The sequence below is a fragment of the Pseudochaenichthys georgianus genome, chromosome 14 (genome assembly GCF_902827115.2).
Source record: "Pseudochaenichthys georgianus chromosome 14, fPseGeo1.2, whole genome shotgun sequence".
NCBI lineage: Eukaryota > Metazoa > Chordata > Actinopteri > Perciformes > Channichthyidae > Pseudochaenichthys > Pseudochaenichthys georgianus.
Window position 1 is genome coordinate 26,447,812 of NC_047516.1, and position 19,780 is coordinate 26,467,591.

Here is a 19,780-nt window from a genome sequence, read left to right on the forward strand (position 1 = left end):
AAAAACAATCTAAAATATTTCACAATCGAACATTATGGGTGCTGGGGGTAGGGAATATAATGATGATGATGAAAGTGTGTGGTTTTACGTGAATGTATTTCTGAGTCAAATGAAAGGATGAATTATTTTGCACTCCATAGCAATAATGAATACGATTCATATAGGACACCAGTCACGTTTGAGATGACATAGGATTGCATGGAGCATACACAGCAGTTTCCCTATTCTCTTCTCTTTAAAATAAAATCTAAACGTTTTCATATTTACACCTGGGACCAAGCCTAATAAACCTGGACCAAACCATGCCATTTGTTTGCTGATCTATCCTATCAGGAGGTGGCAGAGGGTGTAATGAAGGCTGTCCTGAATAGACCATTCACGCTGCTGTTGCCATGGAATCACAGGCCGAGGAAACGACACAGAGAAGCCATGTGTGTCACGATAAAAGAGTGGCCTTTGGACTCTCCGCAAGGATGACACACAGGCCTGCCGATGCTGAGATTAGCCCCAGGCTCCATGCAAAATGAAGGGCAGCGCTGGATAGTGGTTCTGCAGCCTTATGCCCTTGTCTTTTCTAGTAGTCTCTCTAAAAATATGTCCCCATCTTTATGCAATTGATGTCTTCTCCTGCAGTTCACCGATGACTGGAGTCAAGTAACTGAAGAGCAACCATGCTTCGACTTGAGGAATGTGCTGCAACTGGGATCATGCTTACAAAAGGTAACTGTCTCCTTTACAGATTTGTGACCGGTAGTACACTCCAGTGCTTTGGCAGGGGTTTAGGCACAGATGGGGAGCTCCGTGTCTTCCTGTGACTGGGCGGGACTGACATTTGGATCCGGATCCAGGATTGAAAAGTCCCATAGAAGCCCTATTGGCTCTTCTCTTCTCCCTTATACTCTCTTCTCTTATACTCTCTCGTCTCTTTTCTTCTCTTTCATTTTCAATTCCATAATCCAAAAAAAATGTTGTCAGCCATCCTTCATCATTGCTACATAATACACACAATACAATTTGAAGCCTTGACAAATGTGTTCTCACACTGTAATTGTGAAAGGTTTCTCTTTGTTGCTGGAAACAAGAAGAAAGATGAAGATAACAAAGTTAAAGCTTTTGATTTCGTAGTGTCACAAGCTAAACTGTCCATTTATTAAAGTAGGGAGAGTGATATCAATAATGGGTCAGGAATGGATTTTCCTTTGTTTGTGCCATTGGTGAAATCATTGGTGTGTGTTGTGGTTTTCAGATAATTTCCCTGATAAAACCATGTATCAGCAATTTCAACTTTTCAAAGTGTTCCATTACAGCTATTTATTTCATTTCTGTATTCTGTATTTGTTTTTAAAGGTTTTTAATTGTTTGTAATGATCTATCCTGACTGATCTGTTTCTGATTTATAAATAAAAATACATTTTAATTGTCTCATCCTCCCTCCCTGGTCCCCTTTTAAAAGGCAGAGGGAAGAGGAATGTCACTACACAAACATACATACAGTACACTGAAAAAACAGAAACCGTGACTTTAATTAAATGTATTATGTCAATAGATTTCATATAACTGTATTAGGTTAGTTGAAAGCAATAACATTCAGTTTCAAAAGAAAATATTAGGTTCAACTTAATATTATTGCTTTCAACTAACCTAGTTATGTGAAATTTGTCAACATAATAAACTTAATCAAAGTCAACAATTACAGTTTTTTCAGTCGACGCTTTCTGTAATTTCTCTTTTAAATCCCTCTGATATTTAGGAACTCCCTTGTTTCTTGTCAAATTATGTTACCATCACTCTTGTAAACTTGGCAATATGTTGTCTGTCTAAGTTCAACTTTTAAACACATGCTAAATAATGCTTGCAGTTATTCCTCTTGGCTCATTTTGGTTTTCATTACATTTCACAAACCCACAGTATTTTTGTAGTCTAACCTTTGAAACTCAGCCAAGGTGAAGTTACTAATTGACTGTGCATGGGCCTTTGAACCTCGCAAGCTAGAGGAAGAAGAGCTTGTCCCATATGGTATTCAGACGATGGACCAATGCAATCAAATACATTTGATGCAAGGACATGGTGCTGTTTTTGCACTTTGGTGACATGCATGTAGGAGTCAGCTGTCCTCATTGTAATAAACCCAGAACCTACAACAGTCGAGTCTCGCCCCAAAATAAACATATACTAATAGAGATTGAAATGTTGCTAAACCGTACTTTAGACTATGATATCAACAGATACCGTTTTCACATGTTTAAGTATAATTAATATAATGTGTTATTCATTATTAATAATTGATAGGTGCATAGATATTTGATTTGCACTTTGATGCCATCTAGTGGATGAAGTCCTCAATTACAAGTTATTGGCTTTCAAATATACCATTTAAATTACAATGCTAAGGTCATCTATTTTCATGTCACGAGTGTAGCTATAATTGACAACAACAACAACAACAACAATAATAATTATATTAATAATAACAATAATGATGATAATTAGACAGAAAATAAAATAATAATAAATCGAAAAAGATGTTAATTTTTCAATTCTTAAATGCAAACATTTGAAATCACTTTATCTTGATGAGTGAAACATCTCAATACAATATGTTTAGTGTAAATATTACAACAATACTAAAATGTATTGGTCCACTTAAATTGATTTAAAAAATATATCTTAGATGCAGTAGAAGTACACATTCATATATTTGTTGGGACTTTGACTTTATAGATAAGGATCTCCCCAATTTCAGACTTGTCGGTGAAAGCACAACGAGCAGCTGTTGCAAATGTGTAGGGGACGCTATAGAGCCATTTTGCTTGCACCGATTATGAAACTCTCCCAAAAAGAATCACCAGTGCAAGTGTGCAAAAAATCTCCAGAATGTAGCATGCTCAGACCATCAAGCAGCAGCGAGCAATTTTAATTGGTCCTTTGCTCCGAATTGGCAGGTGCTATATCTTGAATTACAAATGTACATTAACAAAATATAAAACAAGTTATTATATATACATATGTGAGGCATGGAATATTAAATAAATCGAACATAAATGTAAAATGTACAGTGTAATTTTAAGTCCAAGAGAAGCTATGGAGCAGAGTTCTCTGCCAAACAGAGGTGATTTGTTATAGAGAGTTATTGCAGTGGGCAGGAATATTTTCCTGTATCGGTCCTTGTGACAGCGGAGTATTGTCCTTTTCTGGCAGTATACTGTAGTATTCTGTACATACTGCTGTGTCCCCTGTTGAGCCTCGAGTACCACGTATTCACAGAGGGCGGCACTATCTACTCCTGTGTCTCCTGTGATCAAATCCATGCAGGCAGTACACCTATAAGCATCTGAATATTTGCCATTCTCAATGGTGGTAATGCCCGTTTTTTATCTTTACAACTTCACCTTGAATTGCAGCATTCACTCCCTCAAAAACCTTTATAGCATGATGATATCACAATATCATCTCTCCACATAAAATATTTTTGCTCATTCATGCAATTTTGCAACTCAAATTCATGGGAGACACAAAAGTAGGTGAGAGGCTATGGGTCTTTACAACAAAAATGTCAAAAATGGTAGGGTGTTTATAAGGAATATCATTGCATAATGCCTTGTTGCTTAGTTTCCTGGAACGGTGGGTTATGTATTGTAACCCTAGTTATATAAGCACAGGCGGACTATATGGGTACTACCTCTCAACCATACTAATGCGAGCATTCACTTACTGAGATATTTATAACCGTAGCCGGCCCCCAGGGCGGGCCTACCCGAATGCGTGCACAAGCCCACCACGCCTCCCGTTCCCGTCATCTTACACTTCTCTTCAGCTAGCAGCATAGGACAGACAGGGCCCCCGAGTATAGGGCTCCGCCTGTGCTTATATACCTAGGTTACAATACGTAACCCACCTTTTATATCTCACACATGCTCCGCTCTATACTGGACTCTATGGGTACAGTGGGTGGAGCCCTGATGCCTAAACGCCCTGTCGTCCAACAACATTGAGTCACCACACTGCCCTTGACCGGCTTTGGTTAACAGCCACTGCACCGCAACCTCCTCTCCTCCGGTTGTGACCGTGGAGAAGTGGGGGCCGCAGTTTACCTGGCTGGTAGGGCACACTCAGACACGCTTACCTCGTGAATAGTGTGCCTGGAAAACAGTGAGGAGGGCTCTCCCCCAGCCCTGTATGGGGCTTACTGCGCACCATGTCTCCCGGGTCCCTAAAGAGCATTGGAAAACATAAATGCATTATGTCCAGGGGGGGTCAGATACCTGCTGACCCCAGCCCTGCATGGGACCTACCATGCACCACGCCTCCCAGGTCCCTAAGGAGCATGGGGAGAACGCAAGTGCACCATGTCCCCCACAATCAGACACGCTTACCCCGTGAAGACTGTGCATGGAAAATAGTGAGGAAGGCTCTCTCCGCCTGCCAGAGTCCCCCAGCCCTGTATGGGGCTTACTGCACACAATGCTTCCCGGGTCCCCAAGGAGCACGGGAAAACATAAGTGCATTATGTCCAGGGGGGGTCCGATACCTATTGACCCCAGCCCTGCATGGGGCCTACCGTGCACCACACCTCCCGGGTCCCTAAGGAGCATGGGGAGAAGGCAAGTGCACCACGTCTCCCACACTCAGACATGCTTACCCCGTGAAGAGTGTGCATGGAAAATAGTGAGGAAGGCTCTCCGAACCATGTTTCCCAGGTCCCTAAGGAGTATGGGAAAACATAAGTGCACTATGACCAGGGGGGGGGGGTCAGATACCTGCTGACCCACAGCCCCCCCCCTCACCAGTCTTCTGTTGACTCAGCAAGCACTATTGACGAGAAGGAGCCAGACATGTCCAAGAGATAAAACCTTATGAAGGGGCCTGACGTGGACCAAGACGCCGCCGTACATATGACCTCCACACTCACTCCGTTAACTCCGTTGACACAGCCATACCCCGTGTACACTCAAAAGCAATATTACGTCAACACAGTGCAGTTTCTTTAGACATACTTGATTTTTTGTATTAATGCCAACATAAAGATATTATATAATACTAACTTAACTCATCTATATTAATTTTACTTAAAGTAAGATCTGCTATACTCAACTGTATTTAGTAAGATCAACTTAACTTTAATTTGTAGTTCCAACTTAACAAACTTAAATCATTTTGGAAACTACTGCATTCCGTGTTACTTAACTGTTATTCATTGCTATAATGGAAGTCATTTTAAGTTCACTTACTAAACCAGACTATGTCAACAAGTTCCACGAAGTGTAGTTAAGTAAATTCAAATTAACTGACTTTTGTTCAGTGAAATAAAAATACATTTATTTCACATCAAACGTGATATAACCATAGGCAACCAGGTTTACCAAGTTTAAAATCATGGAAACCCTTAAAGACTTCTTTGTATCACGCCTTATCAACAAACACAAAAGGTTGAAGTTGCACAACATTTAGCTAGCAACAAAAATGTTCAAAAGAGCACCATCTTTTAACCACATATAGCCCAAACTTCAACTAAACATCGCATGTAAATCGTCACAAAAATAGAAAAGTAAACTACAAAATGTGTAAAACGTTTATAAATGTCTCTTGTCATCAACTGTAGCTATGGAGATAATGAAAACCGGAAACCATAGTTTTCTAGATTATTGTTTTGGTTTTATAGCATATTTTCTGTTTGGTGTTGTCTAATTCTTCACATTAAATCCCAAAAAATTCGGCAAGCCAGCTCTGATAGACTCTCAATTCCCTCCACGTTTATCATTAAGCGGGCGACGAAGCACCTGGGGCCTATACTGCGAACCTGGTTCAACCTAACCTGGATATGTTTGAGTTAGCCGGTTGGCTTAATCCAAAACATACGCGCTCTCGCTAAACTGTCCTACGACGCTGGTTATCAAGTGGATCGCTCAAGCCAGCCGTGTCCTATCTAGTGAGGTGCGCGTTTACATGAAAGGGGTGGTATCTGGAGCATTCGACCAATCACAAACATGGAGAAGCGCACTGACAGCGCAGCGTCATACTTCCTGAATGAAAAGTGAACTTTAATACTAGTCAAAAATGAAGAAGTTAAACTTTAAACATCCATGACTTAAACACTTTATCCAGGATCAAAGCCACAGAGCTGCACCTGCAAGGTGAATACAGCTGGTAAAAGAAAAAGTGTTTGAATGCGTACATTAACAGGTTTATGATATCACTGCCCCGTCTAAAACACGATCTGACTTCAATTACATTTGTCTCGAGTGTTTCGTAAACTTATGTGTTGCTTAAAATAATCCTTCTGCATACAGTATGTGACACTGTGAGTGTTGCACGGCCAGATACGGCTCAGCTGACTCAGATAAGGAGATATATGATACATTATGAAGTGATATGCCGCGGACTGTACTTAATGTACTCTGATCCGGTTACTTATGTTGTGGCCGATATATAAGTAAGCTTTCTTAACGCTAATGTTATAATAGTCAGATTGCTCTGAAGATGGAGGTGATATTCTATTAATGTTCACGTTCACACAGTCGGTGATTTTTGCCGGCCGTCTTTCCTGCGACGGCAGTTTTTCTGTATTTCTTTTCTCCTGTAATATGACTTGATCGCTTTAAACTCCGCACACTGAGCTCTGATTGGTCCGCAGGCGGTGCTTTCACTGAGTTGAGCTCTTAGCCTGCAACCTAACCTGGGGGGTATACTGCGAAGCAGGATTTTCGCTTAGCCGGCTAAATTCAGGGCAAACTCCGGCTTTCCGGTCATCCGAAGCTGGTTCTCTTTTTAGCAGGCTAGATCTCCATGGTAATATATGCTAAGCAGCTAACCTGGTCGGGACCAGGTTAGGTTGCAGGCTAAGAGCTCAACTCAGTGAAAGCACCGCCTCCTGACCAATCAGAGCTCAGTGTGCGGAGTTTAAAGCGATCAAGTCATATTACAGGAGAAAGGAAATACAGAAAAACTGCCGTCGCAGGAAAGACGGCCGGCAAATATCACCGACTGTGTGAACGTGAACATGAATAGAATATCACCTCCATCTTCAGAGCAATCTGACTATTATAACATTAGCGTTAAGAAAGCTTACTTACATATCGGCCACAACATAAGTAACCGGATCAGAGTACATTAAGTACAGTCCGCGGCATATCACTTCATAATGTATCATATATCTCCTTATCTGAGTCAGCTGAGCCGTATCTGGCCGTGCAACACTCACAGTGTCACATAGGCTATGCAGAAGTATTATTTTAAGCAACACATAAGTTGACGAAACACTCGAGAAAAATGTAATTAAAGTCAGATCGTGTTTTAGACGGGGCAGTGATCATAAACCTGTTAATGTACGCATTCAAACACTTTTTATTTTGCCAGCTGTATTCACCTTGCAGGTGCAGCTCTGTGGCTTTGATCCTGGATAAAGTGTTTAAGTCATGGATGTTTAAAGTTTAACTTCTTCATTTTTGACTAGTATTAGAGTTCACTTTTCATTCAGGAAGTATGACGCTGCGCTGTCAGTGCGCTTCTCCATGTTTGTGATTGGTCGAATGCTCCAGATACCACCCCTTTCATGTGAACGCGCACCTAACTAGATAGGACACGGCTGGCTTGAGCGATCCACTTGATAACCCGCGTCGCAGTACCGTTTAGCGACAGCGCGTATGTTTTGGATTAGGCCAACCGGCTAACTCAAACATATCCAGGTTAGGTTGAACTAGGTTCGTAGTATAGGCCCCTGGTCCCGACCAGGTTAGCTGCTTAGCATATATTACCATGGAGATCTAGCCTGCTAAAAAGAGAACCAGCTTCGGATGACCGGAAAGCCGGAGTTTTCCCTGAATTTAGCCGGCTAAGCGAAAATCCTGCTTCGCAGTATACCCCCCTGGCCCCCAACATTAGCAACAAGCTGGAGAGGAAAACTAAACATCCAGCAGCCGAGGAGCGAGATAACCTTCTACAGTATTGAGACCAAAACAGAGCTAAAAGATGAGTAAATATTGGAAACACACTTGTCAGAACAGACATTTCCATGCTAATGTTGCTCTTAGCTGGATACGGTAGTATATTATTGACATGGTAAATATACAGAATTAGTTTGCTATCACCTTAATAGAAAAAGTTGCACAACATTTAGCAAGCAACAACAATTTTCAAAAGAGCACAATGTTTTAACCACATAGCCCAAACTGCAACTTGTACGTACAAACTGTCCGACATGAATCATTTGTAACATTCCTATTCAGTAACATTCAGTTCCAGATAAAATTCCCTCCGAAATATTTAGATAAAACCCCTGCTCCAAGATTTCCAACGTGACGTTTCAAAGCGTTCCACTTGTAGTGTTCAAATAGTTCATTCAAACAGTTTGTTTTTCAGCACTTGAGCCTTTGTTGACAGGTGGCGAACATCCATTTCCATCAGGATTTTTTGAAGAACCTCAAACGTGCATCTCAGGTTTTTTGGATAGCTCAAGTCCAATGCATATGTGAGTCCAAATAAAATTGCCAGTGCATTCGCAATGTTTTGAAGATCGTTCAGCACTTCCACACCTTCAATTACAATCCCCACATCTGCGAGGGAATCTGTTGGCTCTGCACCTTCCTTCTTTATGGCGAATATTCCCAAGACCATCTCATCTACACTCTGATCAGTCTCAACATCCTAAAAGGCAGAAAAAATAGACCATCAGCCAGACTTACACACACAAAGGAAAAAAGCAACACTTTTTCTAAGTAACATATACAGCTCCCAGATAAGCATACCTACAGGCTACATTGGGTGTAGCTTTTCTAGTTGTTGACGGTATCTGCTAGGGGCTTGTGGGTATTTAGTTAACCATGGATATGAAAATGGTTTTACAAAACTTCAACATTTGAGAAACTCAACAGTTTCAAGCAACGGTCGACAAACTGCTGTTGATAGTTTGTTTGAAAAGGGAATTTTACTATGCATGCATATGGGTTATTTTCCGATTGCTCTTTCAAACCTGTGGTGCCATTAGTTTGTTTAAAACCAGCTCAAAAAAGTACGAAAATCAATCACTTTTTTTGTTTCCAGATGGTGGAAAGCAGAGGCACAAATACTTACGAGGTACTCTCTAATCAGGCTTTCGGGGTCTTCATTAAGGTACACAATTAGTGCTTTTATAACGCAGGCTCTCCTTGTCTCGATGGCGTCATTCTGTAACAAAGGACAAGGGAAATGCATAAGTGGGGGAATAGTATTTTTACATTGTGCAACATTTAACACTAGATGCATTAATGCACAAGCTAACTATTTTTTTTACATGCAACTTCATACCATTTTTTACATTTACAGGCAGTGTCTAAGTACATTTTATTATGAAGGGCCGAATGTGCATTCAACTGGAGTACAAGTTCTAATACCACAAGAAGCACATGTAATGCAAGTGTTTGGTTATTACTAGGTAGTGAGTTGTACTTTAAAAGTATTTATGTTATAATCCAAGACACTGTATTTATTTAACTGGGAACTAAGCATTATGATAATCTTAGAAATATGTTTCAGTATAATCATGTTTTCACTACCACAGTAAATCAAATTATTGCAATTCAAAAAAGCCAAACTTCTGCTTTAAAGACTAACTGATGTGAATTTGCATTCATGAAACACTATGTATTACTACATTCCACAGAAAAGGTACACAAATATGCAAATCTATAGATGAAAATACAATTAATTTATTAATTTTCATTTTGAAAATGACTTGATCAAGTACATTTTAAACTTTGTGTGAACATGACTTAAAATGTCTTCCATCAGCCACATGTCTCCAATATTTTACTGCATGCTTAAGTAATACAACTGCACAATAAATACAATAAAATGAATTTAAACAAAACAAATATTCTAATAACCAGGCATTTGTGAGATAACACACCTTGTCGTATTCTGCCATGATATTCCTTATTTTCTGCCCAGCCGCACCCCCTTTTTTCTGGAAAATCCTTAACAGCTTGGAGGAGTGCTGCATGAACTTCGATCTCAGTGGGACAGTGGTGATGCGAGCAAACTCGGCCTCCACCTACAAACATTCAATAAAGACAAACACAGATCAAATCATAAAATCAACACATTTTCTCATTGGCTGCAACACCACAGTAAAAGTTAATGGAATAATTCAGCCATGACATTTTTTTTTTACTTCCTGATGATTTTTTGTCAAAGCATTGTAAGAATGATAAAATAATGAAAAAAGCTATCAAAGCTATCATTTAACATGAAAGTTAGGTTAATTTCTTAGTATGATTCTGTCGTCAGGTTCCAATGACAAAAATAATAAGTGTATGTGGCCAGACTTTGGACGCATTTGCCCTAATGTTTTCTGGCAAACTGCATCACATGTACAAGGAACGTTCAAATTGATTTATAATAAACAATATTCACTATTGGTAAAATGTTATTTTAAATTGAAGCCCCTTGTCAAATATAATAATTAAGTTATCAACAAAATATATGACTGACCTCACGCGAGCCGGCCACCTTCGGCAATGAATGGCTTGTCTTCAATCACCTCATGATGCCTATAGGCAAATGTCCTCTCCATTTTATCCTTCACCGCCTGTTGGTTATTGTTCTTATGTGCCTCGGACAGTAGTGCCAGCCTCTCTTCCTCTAGGCTCTGTTTGGTTTGTCCTGTTGGATAGTCTGGATAGTAGTTTACCTCCGCTCTTTTAGGTTTCTTCACTTGATTGCGAGATGTGCGTTGATCATCCTGTTGACGCTTTAAAGAATTGACAGTCAGCTCTGAACATCCAATGTTGCGCATCTTAGTGCGGTAGTTTCCCATCTTGAATTTCAAACTGATCTTCCAACCATAAAAGCCAGTAACAGAGCCTTGCTCCCTTAAACATGGGTGCTTTTTCACAAGTGCTTCAGCTACCGAATCAAATTCAGCACTTGAGGGATATGCTTTATATTTCACAATCTGTGATGCCAAAGTTTCAAGAATATCTGACTTCATTCTTGGATTAGGACTGAAGAGGGTACCATTACTTTGAAAGTCACTATTGGCACGCTGGAGTTGGATCTCAACATCATAGACAAACTCCGGCACAGGAAAGGCGTTTGGCCATGGCGCACTTCTGAGGGATGATGTTGACGAAGAATCAGAAGATGAGGGAAGATCAGTGTCCACAGATGAGATTGAATTGATCTCATCCTGGCTGGATGTCCGTGCAGAGAAGCCAGGACTGCTTGTAGATAAGGCACTTGGGGGGTAAATTACTTTGATTTTCCCCTTGTTTTGAATGTCTGAGGTGGAGGTAAGGTTTATAAACTCAAATCAAGGTCCTTGTATTGCAGTCTAAAGTCTCCAAACACCTCACATTGTCTCTTAATCTCACTTTGAAGTTCCTCAACAGAGCTTGGTATTCCCAAAGGCAGGGTTACTTATGCAGAGTCATTTTCTCCTAGGATGATGCAAAGCACTGCAGAAGTGGCCATACTTGTCAACAGGTTACTCTAAAGAAAAGACAGAAGATATATATTTTTTAAACAGCAGGTAATACAATTCGAGGCAGATCCAGTCATCATCAGTAGAGGTATCATAGGCATTGAAAGCACTGGGTTAGTGTGATGGAAGTATTCTTTAAACTTTAGTAACATATTTAATTATGTGTTGTGTAAATATTTACATTTTAATTACTCTTGCACGTGTGTAGTAATAAAGCCAAAGTAAACATTAAGGCAGCATTATCATTTTTGGTAGTTCAATTAAACTGCAGACTGATTTGAATTGTCGGCAGTTTCAAATTTATATTGCAAATGTTACAAAATGCAACTTGACTTGATTAACTAGCATGCATAGATTTAGTTAGGGTACGCCAGCATCCGTGTAGAGTTGTGTTTTATTATTTCTGTAAACCTAACCTTACTTGTTTCTGACTCCAAACCCCAGATGTTTTTAATTGATATTCTGTGTATTATTTTACCCACATTCCCATGAAGACATTCAGTTAAAGTCAAATAAAAATAAAAGGATAATTACCTGACATGTGTATGTATCTTTTAAGGGTGACCATTCGGAGGGTTCCACACTAGTCACTCAGGGGATAGTTGTCAGTCAGTTCACTTAACTCTGCCAACACAATCTCTCTGGCTGAAGATGACTGGAGCTCAAATGCTCCGTAGTGCTCCCTGTACCATGAAGACAATTTTCTGCATATAAAGATCAATGTGTTTTTCAATATACACATTTGAAGTATTTCTGCAAATTCAGGCAGTCCACCTACTGATCCATGCACAAGAAGCATTCCAATTCTATATTCAATGCCATTGCTAGAGACAATGTGTGCTAGCGTGACTGTTGTGAGGTTAGTATATTTCTGACTTAGTTGAAGTGCTATGTCTTCTTTCATGATATCTAATGGAATTGTTGAGACGTTTGACACGTCAAAGGCTGACCTCTCATTACTCCTTGTGTGCATGTGATAGCCAATCATCAGCTGGTGCTTATTTGCCAGAGACAGTGGAATGTTCTTGAAACACTTTGTGTGTCTTACAACCTGTTTGAAATAACTGTGCTTGGCCTCAAAACGCATAGTCCAAAACATCACAATGGGGCCGAACAGCTTAATCATTTCTGGGTAATGCTCCAAAAAGTGATGTTTTGGCAAGAGTCGCTGATCTGGAAATACTTCTTGGTATCTCTGTCTGTGCTCTGAGATTTTAAACTCTAAATATGCCACAGACTCTTCACAGTGGATAGGTGCAACAACAAGCTCTACAATATGTTTCAAGTCTAGAATCACTTTCCAAGCTGGTTCGTCTTCAGGGATCAACTGCCCAATCATAAACGGCAATAACCTCAATAAACACCAATTTTCGTGCACGTTGCCACCAATTCTTTTGTTTCGGACAAAATTAACTGGGACCAAATGAGGTCGGTTTTTTTTGTCCCCCCACTTGTATGGAAAGTTTTTGATGCTCTTGTTGACAGAAGCTTGTGTTTACACTGACCTGTTACTCATATATTAATGTCTTTGTAACTTCAGTAAACCACTACCTCACTCATTTCTTTCATTCATCACGGTTCAGTAAACTAAGTGATACATGAACCAGTTTAATCATAATAATGTAGGATTGCAACTCTTTGAAACTGTAGGTGGCTCTTAAAAGAGCCGTTGTGTTTGGGTGTGCTGGTCTCGGGTCAGTCTAAGCCCTCTCTCCGCGGATGCGGCGGGCCAGCTGGATGTCCTTGGGCATGATGGTGACCCTCTTTGCTTGGTTCATCTTACTGGGGGGCAGCTACATGGATGTCGGTGCAGTCCACAGTCATTGTGCAGTTGAAGGCAGAATGAATTTATTATTGACTCCGAATGAAGCACAACTTCATGTCATACAATACATTGACTTTATTTGTAATTGTGTAAAAAAATAAAGAATTGATTAGCAAGCAGGACCTGCAGGAACAGAGAATGGTGATGGATGGAGCTGGGAAGAGAGAAGAATAAAGAAAACAGATCAACTTTATTATCGGATATTAAAAATTCAATTTCAAAACAAGTTGCCGCTCCTACAGTTTTCTAGTGTGTAAAGATGATTTCACTTGACCTATGCAAATTATCACACTCAATACATGTGTGTCTCTGGGGGGTGCATTGTGCCTTTGATGTATATAAATAATATACCATAACCAAATACTATTACGTACAGTGGAAATCAGGTTGCCAGAGCAGGTCAGTGTGGATGTTCCTCAGGGTCTCAGCAGTTACAGGTGAGGGAAAGGAAATAAAAGAGAAAAAGGTCAGTAACAACACTTTAAAGTAACAACACTTTGAATAATTATCTCTTCTAATAATTTTCTCTCAGTAATGACTCAACTACTGTCTTTCCAACAAACAGATTGACTCACCCTTACTGTCATCACATTGAAACACGTCCAGAAGAATGTCATGCAAAGCTCCCTGCCTGCCTTCGACTCTCCCTGACTGCTTCCTTAGCACCCGGTGGATGGCGCAGTAGGCTACTCTTCAAATGTTTCACGAAATACTTACCATCATGACTACTCTTACTGTTTAAAATGTTGGTTTTGTAGGAGCAGACACAGTAGTGGTGGCTTAAAGCCCAGCTCTGCTCCGCGCCGTCCGTTAGATGAGCCTGGTCAGATTAATAAGAGAAGGAGTTCAAAACACCGGCATAAAAGTTATAACAATAATCTGATTTTAATGGTAAAAAGACACAATACGAAAATACAGAGTGCCCTGTAACAGAGCACTCCGGGCTCCCCGCTCCACTGCCTGTCACAATCGAGCTGAGGACCAAAGTGCAGAACACGGGAAACCAGGGATAGTCGGTAATCAGCTTTATTGATGGCAATAGGCTGGTAGGAGACAAAACGGCAGATAGTAGGCAAAGGGCTGGTCGGGGACAGGCGAGGGTTCCAGGAGAAAGCAGGACGGGAGTCGCAGGTACAGCACGGGTCAGGGAGCAGGCGAGGCAGGCTGGTCAGGGACAGGCAGGGTCGAAACCGGGAGAGCAATCTGAAGGGTAATGCGGGAAAGACTGGCATGCTGCAAAGTACGATCTGGCACTGAGGTGAAAGTGAAGTGGGCCTAAATACTAATGGAGCTGATGGGTGCAACAGAGTGAGAGAGAGACAGGGTGTGACTACCAGGTGACTAAGGAAAGTTAATGCAGAAAATAGGTGAGTGAGAAAGCAAACTGTGACAGAACCCCCCCCTTAATGGACGGCTCCTGACGTCTAAGAAAATTTCTAGGAGAAAAAGAGAAAAAAAAAAAGAAAAACTATATATATATATATATATATATATATATATCTAAGAAGAATAAACAAAAACCTTACAGACAAAGGGTGGAAGGTGGAGGTATGGGGAAAGGCTAATACTCATCTGAGAATGCTCTCTCGGTTTCTCCCTCCTGGAAATCCTCGTCCTCCTCGACTGATGACGCTTCCCCCTCCCCCTCGACGAAGCCTCTGGTCTGTAGCGGACGAATGCCCCCTGGCTTAACGCCTGGTTGAGCGTGGGTCCTAGAAGGCTGCTCCGGGTAACGCAGGTGGAAGTCTCGGATGAGTTGAGGGTTGAGGATATGGCGAGCAGGAATCCACTGCCTTTCTTCGGGACCATAGCCCTCCCAGTCCACCAAATATTGAACCCCTCTTCCTCTGCAACGGGAACGGAGTAGACGACGAAGGGTGTAGGTAGGGCCCCCATCGATCATCCTAGGGGGTGGTGGTGGAGGGGCGGCGGGAATCATAGGACTCTCCCGGACCGGTTTAATCCTGGAAACGTGGAAGGTGGGATGGATCTTCATGTTCCGGGTCAAACTCAGTCGAACTGCTGCGGGGTTAATGACCTTGACAATCTCGAAGGGTCCAATAAACCTGGGTGCTAACTTTTTAGACTCCACCCGAAGGGGAATGTTCTGAGTGGAAAGCCACACACTCTGGCCTACCTGGTACACAGGTGCCTTGGTGCGTCGGCGGTTCGCTGATGTGGCGTACCGGTTAGCAGACTGAAGCAGAGTTGTTCGAGCCTGCCTCCAAGTCCTCCGACAACGTCTGATGAAAGCCTGGACAGACGGGCAGGTAACCTCCTTCTCCAATGCAGAGAACAATGGGGGTTGAAAACCGTATGCACACTGAAAAGGGGAAAGACCAGTAGCGGAACTGATGAGGGTGTTGTGGGCATACTCCACCCACAGGAGTTGTTTTGACCAGGTTGTGGGATGATCGGAAGCCATGCAGCGGAGAGTGGTCTCCATCTCCTGATTCTTCCGTTCGGTCTGGCCATTGGCCTGTGGGTGGAACCCGGAGGTGAGACTGACCGTCGCCCCGATCAGTTCACAAAACTCCCTCCAAAACACAGAGGTGAACTGGGGCCCCCGGTCAGAAACCACATCAGTCGCCAGTCCGTGAATGCGAAAAACGTGGATAAGAATCAGTTCTGCCGTCTCCTTAGCTGACGGGATCTTAGGCAGGGGTACGAAATGAGCCATCTTACTAAACCGATCTACCACCGTCAAGATGGCAGTATGTCCGTGGGACGGTGGTAGACCAGTCACAAAGTCCAATGAAATATGTGACCAAGGGCGACGTGGAACCGGTAATGGATGAAGGAGTCCCGCTGGCGCTTGATGAGATGGTTTGTGCCGATTGCACACAGGACAGGCGTTCACAAACTCCCGAGTGTCAGCCTCCAGCGTGGCCCACCAGAACCGTTCTAGAACCCTCCCCTTGGTACGTTGAATTCCAGGGTGGCAGGAAAGTCTGGATCTGTGAGCCCACTGAAGCACCTCAGCCCTCAAAACCTGAGGCACAAACAAACGGTTGAGAGGACAAGAACTCGGACCGGGTTGGTCCACCAAAGCGGTCTTAACCCTCTCCTCAATCTCCCAAGTGAGGACGCCGATCACCCGAGGAGCAGGGAGAATAGTGTCCGGAATACCCCAGTTGTCTCCCCCCCTCTCGAACTGCCGGGACAAAGCGTCGGCCTTAACGTTGCGGGAGCCCGGGCGGTAGGAGAGGAAAAAATTAAACCGGGTAAAAAATAACGACCACCTGGCTTGTCGGGGATTCAGTCTTTGGGCCGACCTGATGTATTCCAGGTTCTTATGGTCGGTCCAAACCTGAAATGGTTGTTCTGTCCCCTCAAGCCAGTGTCGCCACTCCTCCAACGCCAACTTGACTGCTAGAAGCTCCCGATTCCCCACGTCATAGTTCCTCTCCGCCGGACTCAATCTCCTCGAAAAGAAAGCACAGGGATGGAGCCTCTGGTTCTCCCCAGAACGTTGCGACAGGATGGCCCCCACCCCAATGTCAGAAGCATCCACCTCCACCACCAACTGACCAGCAGGATCTGGTACCTGCAGGATAGGAGCCGATGTAAACCGGCCCTTGAGGTCCTGAAAAGCCTCCTCGGCAGCAGGGGACCATCGGAACGTCACCTTGGACGAGGTCAGGGCGGTGAGCGGGGCGGCCACGGTGCTGTAGCCACGGATGAACCGTCTGTAAAAGTTGGCGAATCCCAGGAAACGCTGCAGCTCCTTCCGGGAATCAGGGACCCGCCACGAAGTAACCGCAGAAACCTTAGAAGGATCCATCTCCACACTTCCTTGACCCACGATGTAGCCGAGAAAGGCGACCGAGGAAGTGTGAAACTCGCACTTCTCCGTCTTGACGAACAGCGAGTTCTCCAGAAGTCTCTGGAGGACCGTCTGGACATGATGGACGTGTTCCTTGAGGTTCCTTGAAAAGATCAAAATGTCATCCAGATAAACAAAAACATAACGATCCAACATGTCCCGGAGTACGTCGTTCACCAATGCTTGGAAAACTGCAGGGGCATTGGTAAGTCCAAATGGCATCACCAGGTACTCGTAATGTCCTGAAGAGGTGTTGAAGGCGGTCTTCCATTCGTCCCCCTCACGGATTCGTACCAGGTGATACGCGTTTCGTAGATCCAGCTTAGTGAAGATTGTAGCCCCCTGTAGTAACTCGAATGCTGACGAGATGAGTGGCAAGGGATAACGATTCTTCACCGTGACGTCGTTCAGGCCCTGATAGTCAATGCAGGGTCTCAGGGTCTTGTCCTTCTTCGCCACAAAAAAAAAACCTGCTCCTGCGGGTGATGTGGAAGGACGAATAATTCCTGCAGCCAGAGAGTCATTGATGTAAGTCTCCATGGACTTCCTTTCTGGTGCCGAAAGCGAGTACAACCGGGCCTTGGGTGGAACTGCTCCTGGATGTAGCTCAATGGCGCAGTCATAGGGCCGATGAGGTGGGAGAGATGTCGCCTTAGCCTTGCTAAAAACCTCCTTAAAGTCCAAATATTCTGCCGGAACCCCAGTAACATCCGGAACCAGGTTCATATCCACAGATAGTTGAGGTGCGGAAGCCTGCTTGAGGCAAACCTGATGACAGGAGGAACTCCAACCTAAGATAGACCCAGTTGCCCAGTCAATGTTTGGGTTGTGGCGGCGGAGCCACGGATAGCCCAAAATCAGAGGGATTTGGGGGGACCGTAGCACATGAAACTGGATTGTCTCATGGTGGTTCCCCGACATGAGCATATGTACCGGCGTCGTCTGGTGTGTCACTGTTCCCAGTAGGTGACCATCCAAAGCATTAGCCGGTACCGGCTGGAGCAACCGAACCTGTTGGATGCCCAGCTGTAGTGCGAGCTCCTCGTCAATGATGCTGACATCTGATCCGGAGTCGATAAAAACAGCCAGAGCCTGAGATTTGCCTGTCAGGAGGAGTTGAGCATGGCACAAGGGTCTTAGATTGGGGATCAGCTCAGAGGTTTGGCCCACCAGTATACTCCCCATTACTGATGAGCTCTGCCTTTTACCGGACAACGGGAAACCATATGTCCAGCCTGACCACAGTAAAGGCAAAGATTACCTCTTCGACGTAACTCCCTCTCCCCAGAGGTAAGACTGGTACGACCCACTTGCATGGGCTCGGCCTCCCCGTACCGTGAGTCAGAGTAGGAATGGGAATTCTCCGCCGAAACCGGAAGTCGAAATCTCCCAGAAACCGGAAGTTGTTGTCGCGAGCGGCGGCCCGCCGCTCGCGTCTGTTGCTCTCCTCTCCGGGTCTGGATTCGTCTGTCAATCCGAGAGGTGAGCTCAATCAACCCATCCAAGGAAGCAGGGAGATCATAGGAAACCAGCTCATCTCTCATATAATCCGCTAATCCTCTCAGAAATGCGTCACACTGCGCCGGCTCGTTCCAGCTGCTGCGGCGGCTGCTGGTGCGGAAGTCAAGAGCGTAATCCACCACCGTGCCGGAACCCTGGCTCAAACTCAGCAGACCCCCGGCAGCGTCGGGACCCAGACGAACGGAACCGAACACCTTCCGCATCTCCGCGGAAAATGCAGCAAAAGAGGCGCAGGCTGACGTCTGCTGCTCCCACTCTGCAGTTCCCCATAACCGGGCTCTTCCCGTCAGATGATTAACGGTGAAAGCTACACGAGCTGCCTCGGAGGCGAAGGTGTGGGGCTGCAGTGAAAACAATATGGAACAGTTTGTGAGAAAAGGACTGCATCCCTCCGGCTCACCAGCGTAGCGTTCCGGCGTTCCCACACGAGGCTCCGGAGCGTATCCCGTCGGGCCCGGGGCTGGAGCGGGCATCGGAGCTGCGGGCGGAGGGGCGGTAGCAACCATGGTAGCAGTTAGCTGTTGTACCGTGGCGCCCATCTGTTGCATCTGGGAGGTAAGGTAATCCAGCATTTGTCCCTGGGTTGAGGTTGTCTGGTGGGTCTCGGTAGCTAAGGTAGCTATCGTGACCTCCTGTCTTTGGATGGCATCCTCAACCCTTTCAAAGCGGTCTCTAGGAGACCCGGTGTTTGCTTGGTCCATTTCTGGCCAGATCGTTCTGTCACAATCGAGCTGAGGACCAAAGTGCAGAACACGGGAAACCAGGGATAGTCGGTAATCAGCTTTATTGATGGCAATAGGCTGGTAGGAGACAAAACGGCAGATAGTAGGCAAAGGGCTGGTCGGGGACAGGCGAGGGTTCCAGGAGAAAGCAGGACGGGAGTCGCAGGTACAGCACGGGTCAGGGAGCAGGCGAGGCAGGCTGGTCAGGGACAGGCAGGGTCGAAACCGGGAGAGCAATCTGAAGGGTAATGCGGGAAAGACTGGCATGCTGCAAAGTACGATCTGGCACTGAGGTGAAAGTGAAGTGGGCCTAAATACTAATGGAGCTGATGGGTGCAACAGAGTGAGAGAGAGACAGGGTGTGACTACCAGGTGACTAAGGAAAGTTAATGCAGAAAATAGGTGAGTGAGAAAGCAAACTGTGACACTGC

General features: G+C 44.1%; 1 protein-coding gene across 1 annotated transcript in view; it reads left to right on the top strand.

Annotated features, from left to right (window-relative positions):
- Window positions 1-493: 493 nt before the first annotated feature.
- The window catches only part of nherf4b (NHERF family PDZ scaffold protein 4b), a 28,286-nt gene continuing 8,999 nt past the window's right edge, over window positions 494-19,780 (top strand). The window contains exon 1 of the mRNA XM_034098563.2: window positions 494-720. Coding sequence (XP_033954454.1) covers window positions 672-720 — 49 coding nt within the window. The 5' untranslated portion in view covers window positions 494-671. The remainder of the gene's footprint in view (window positions 721-19,780) is intronic.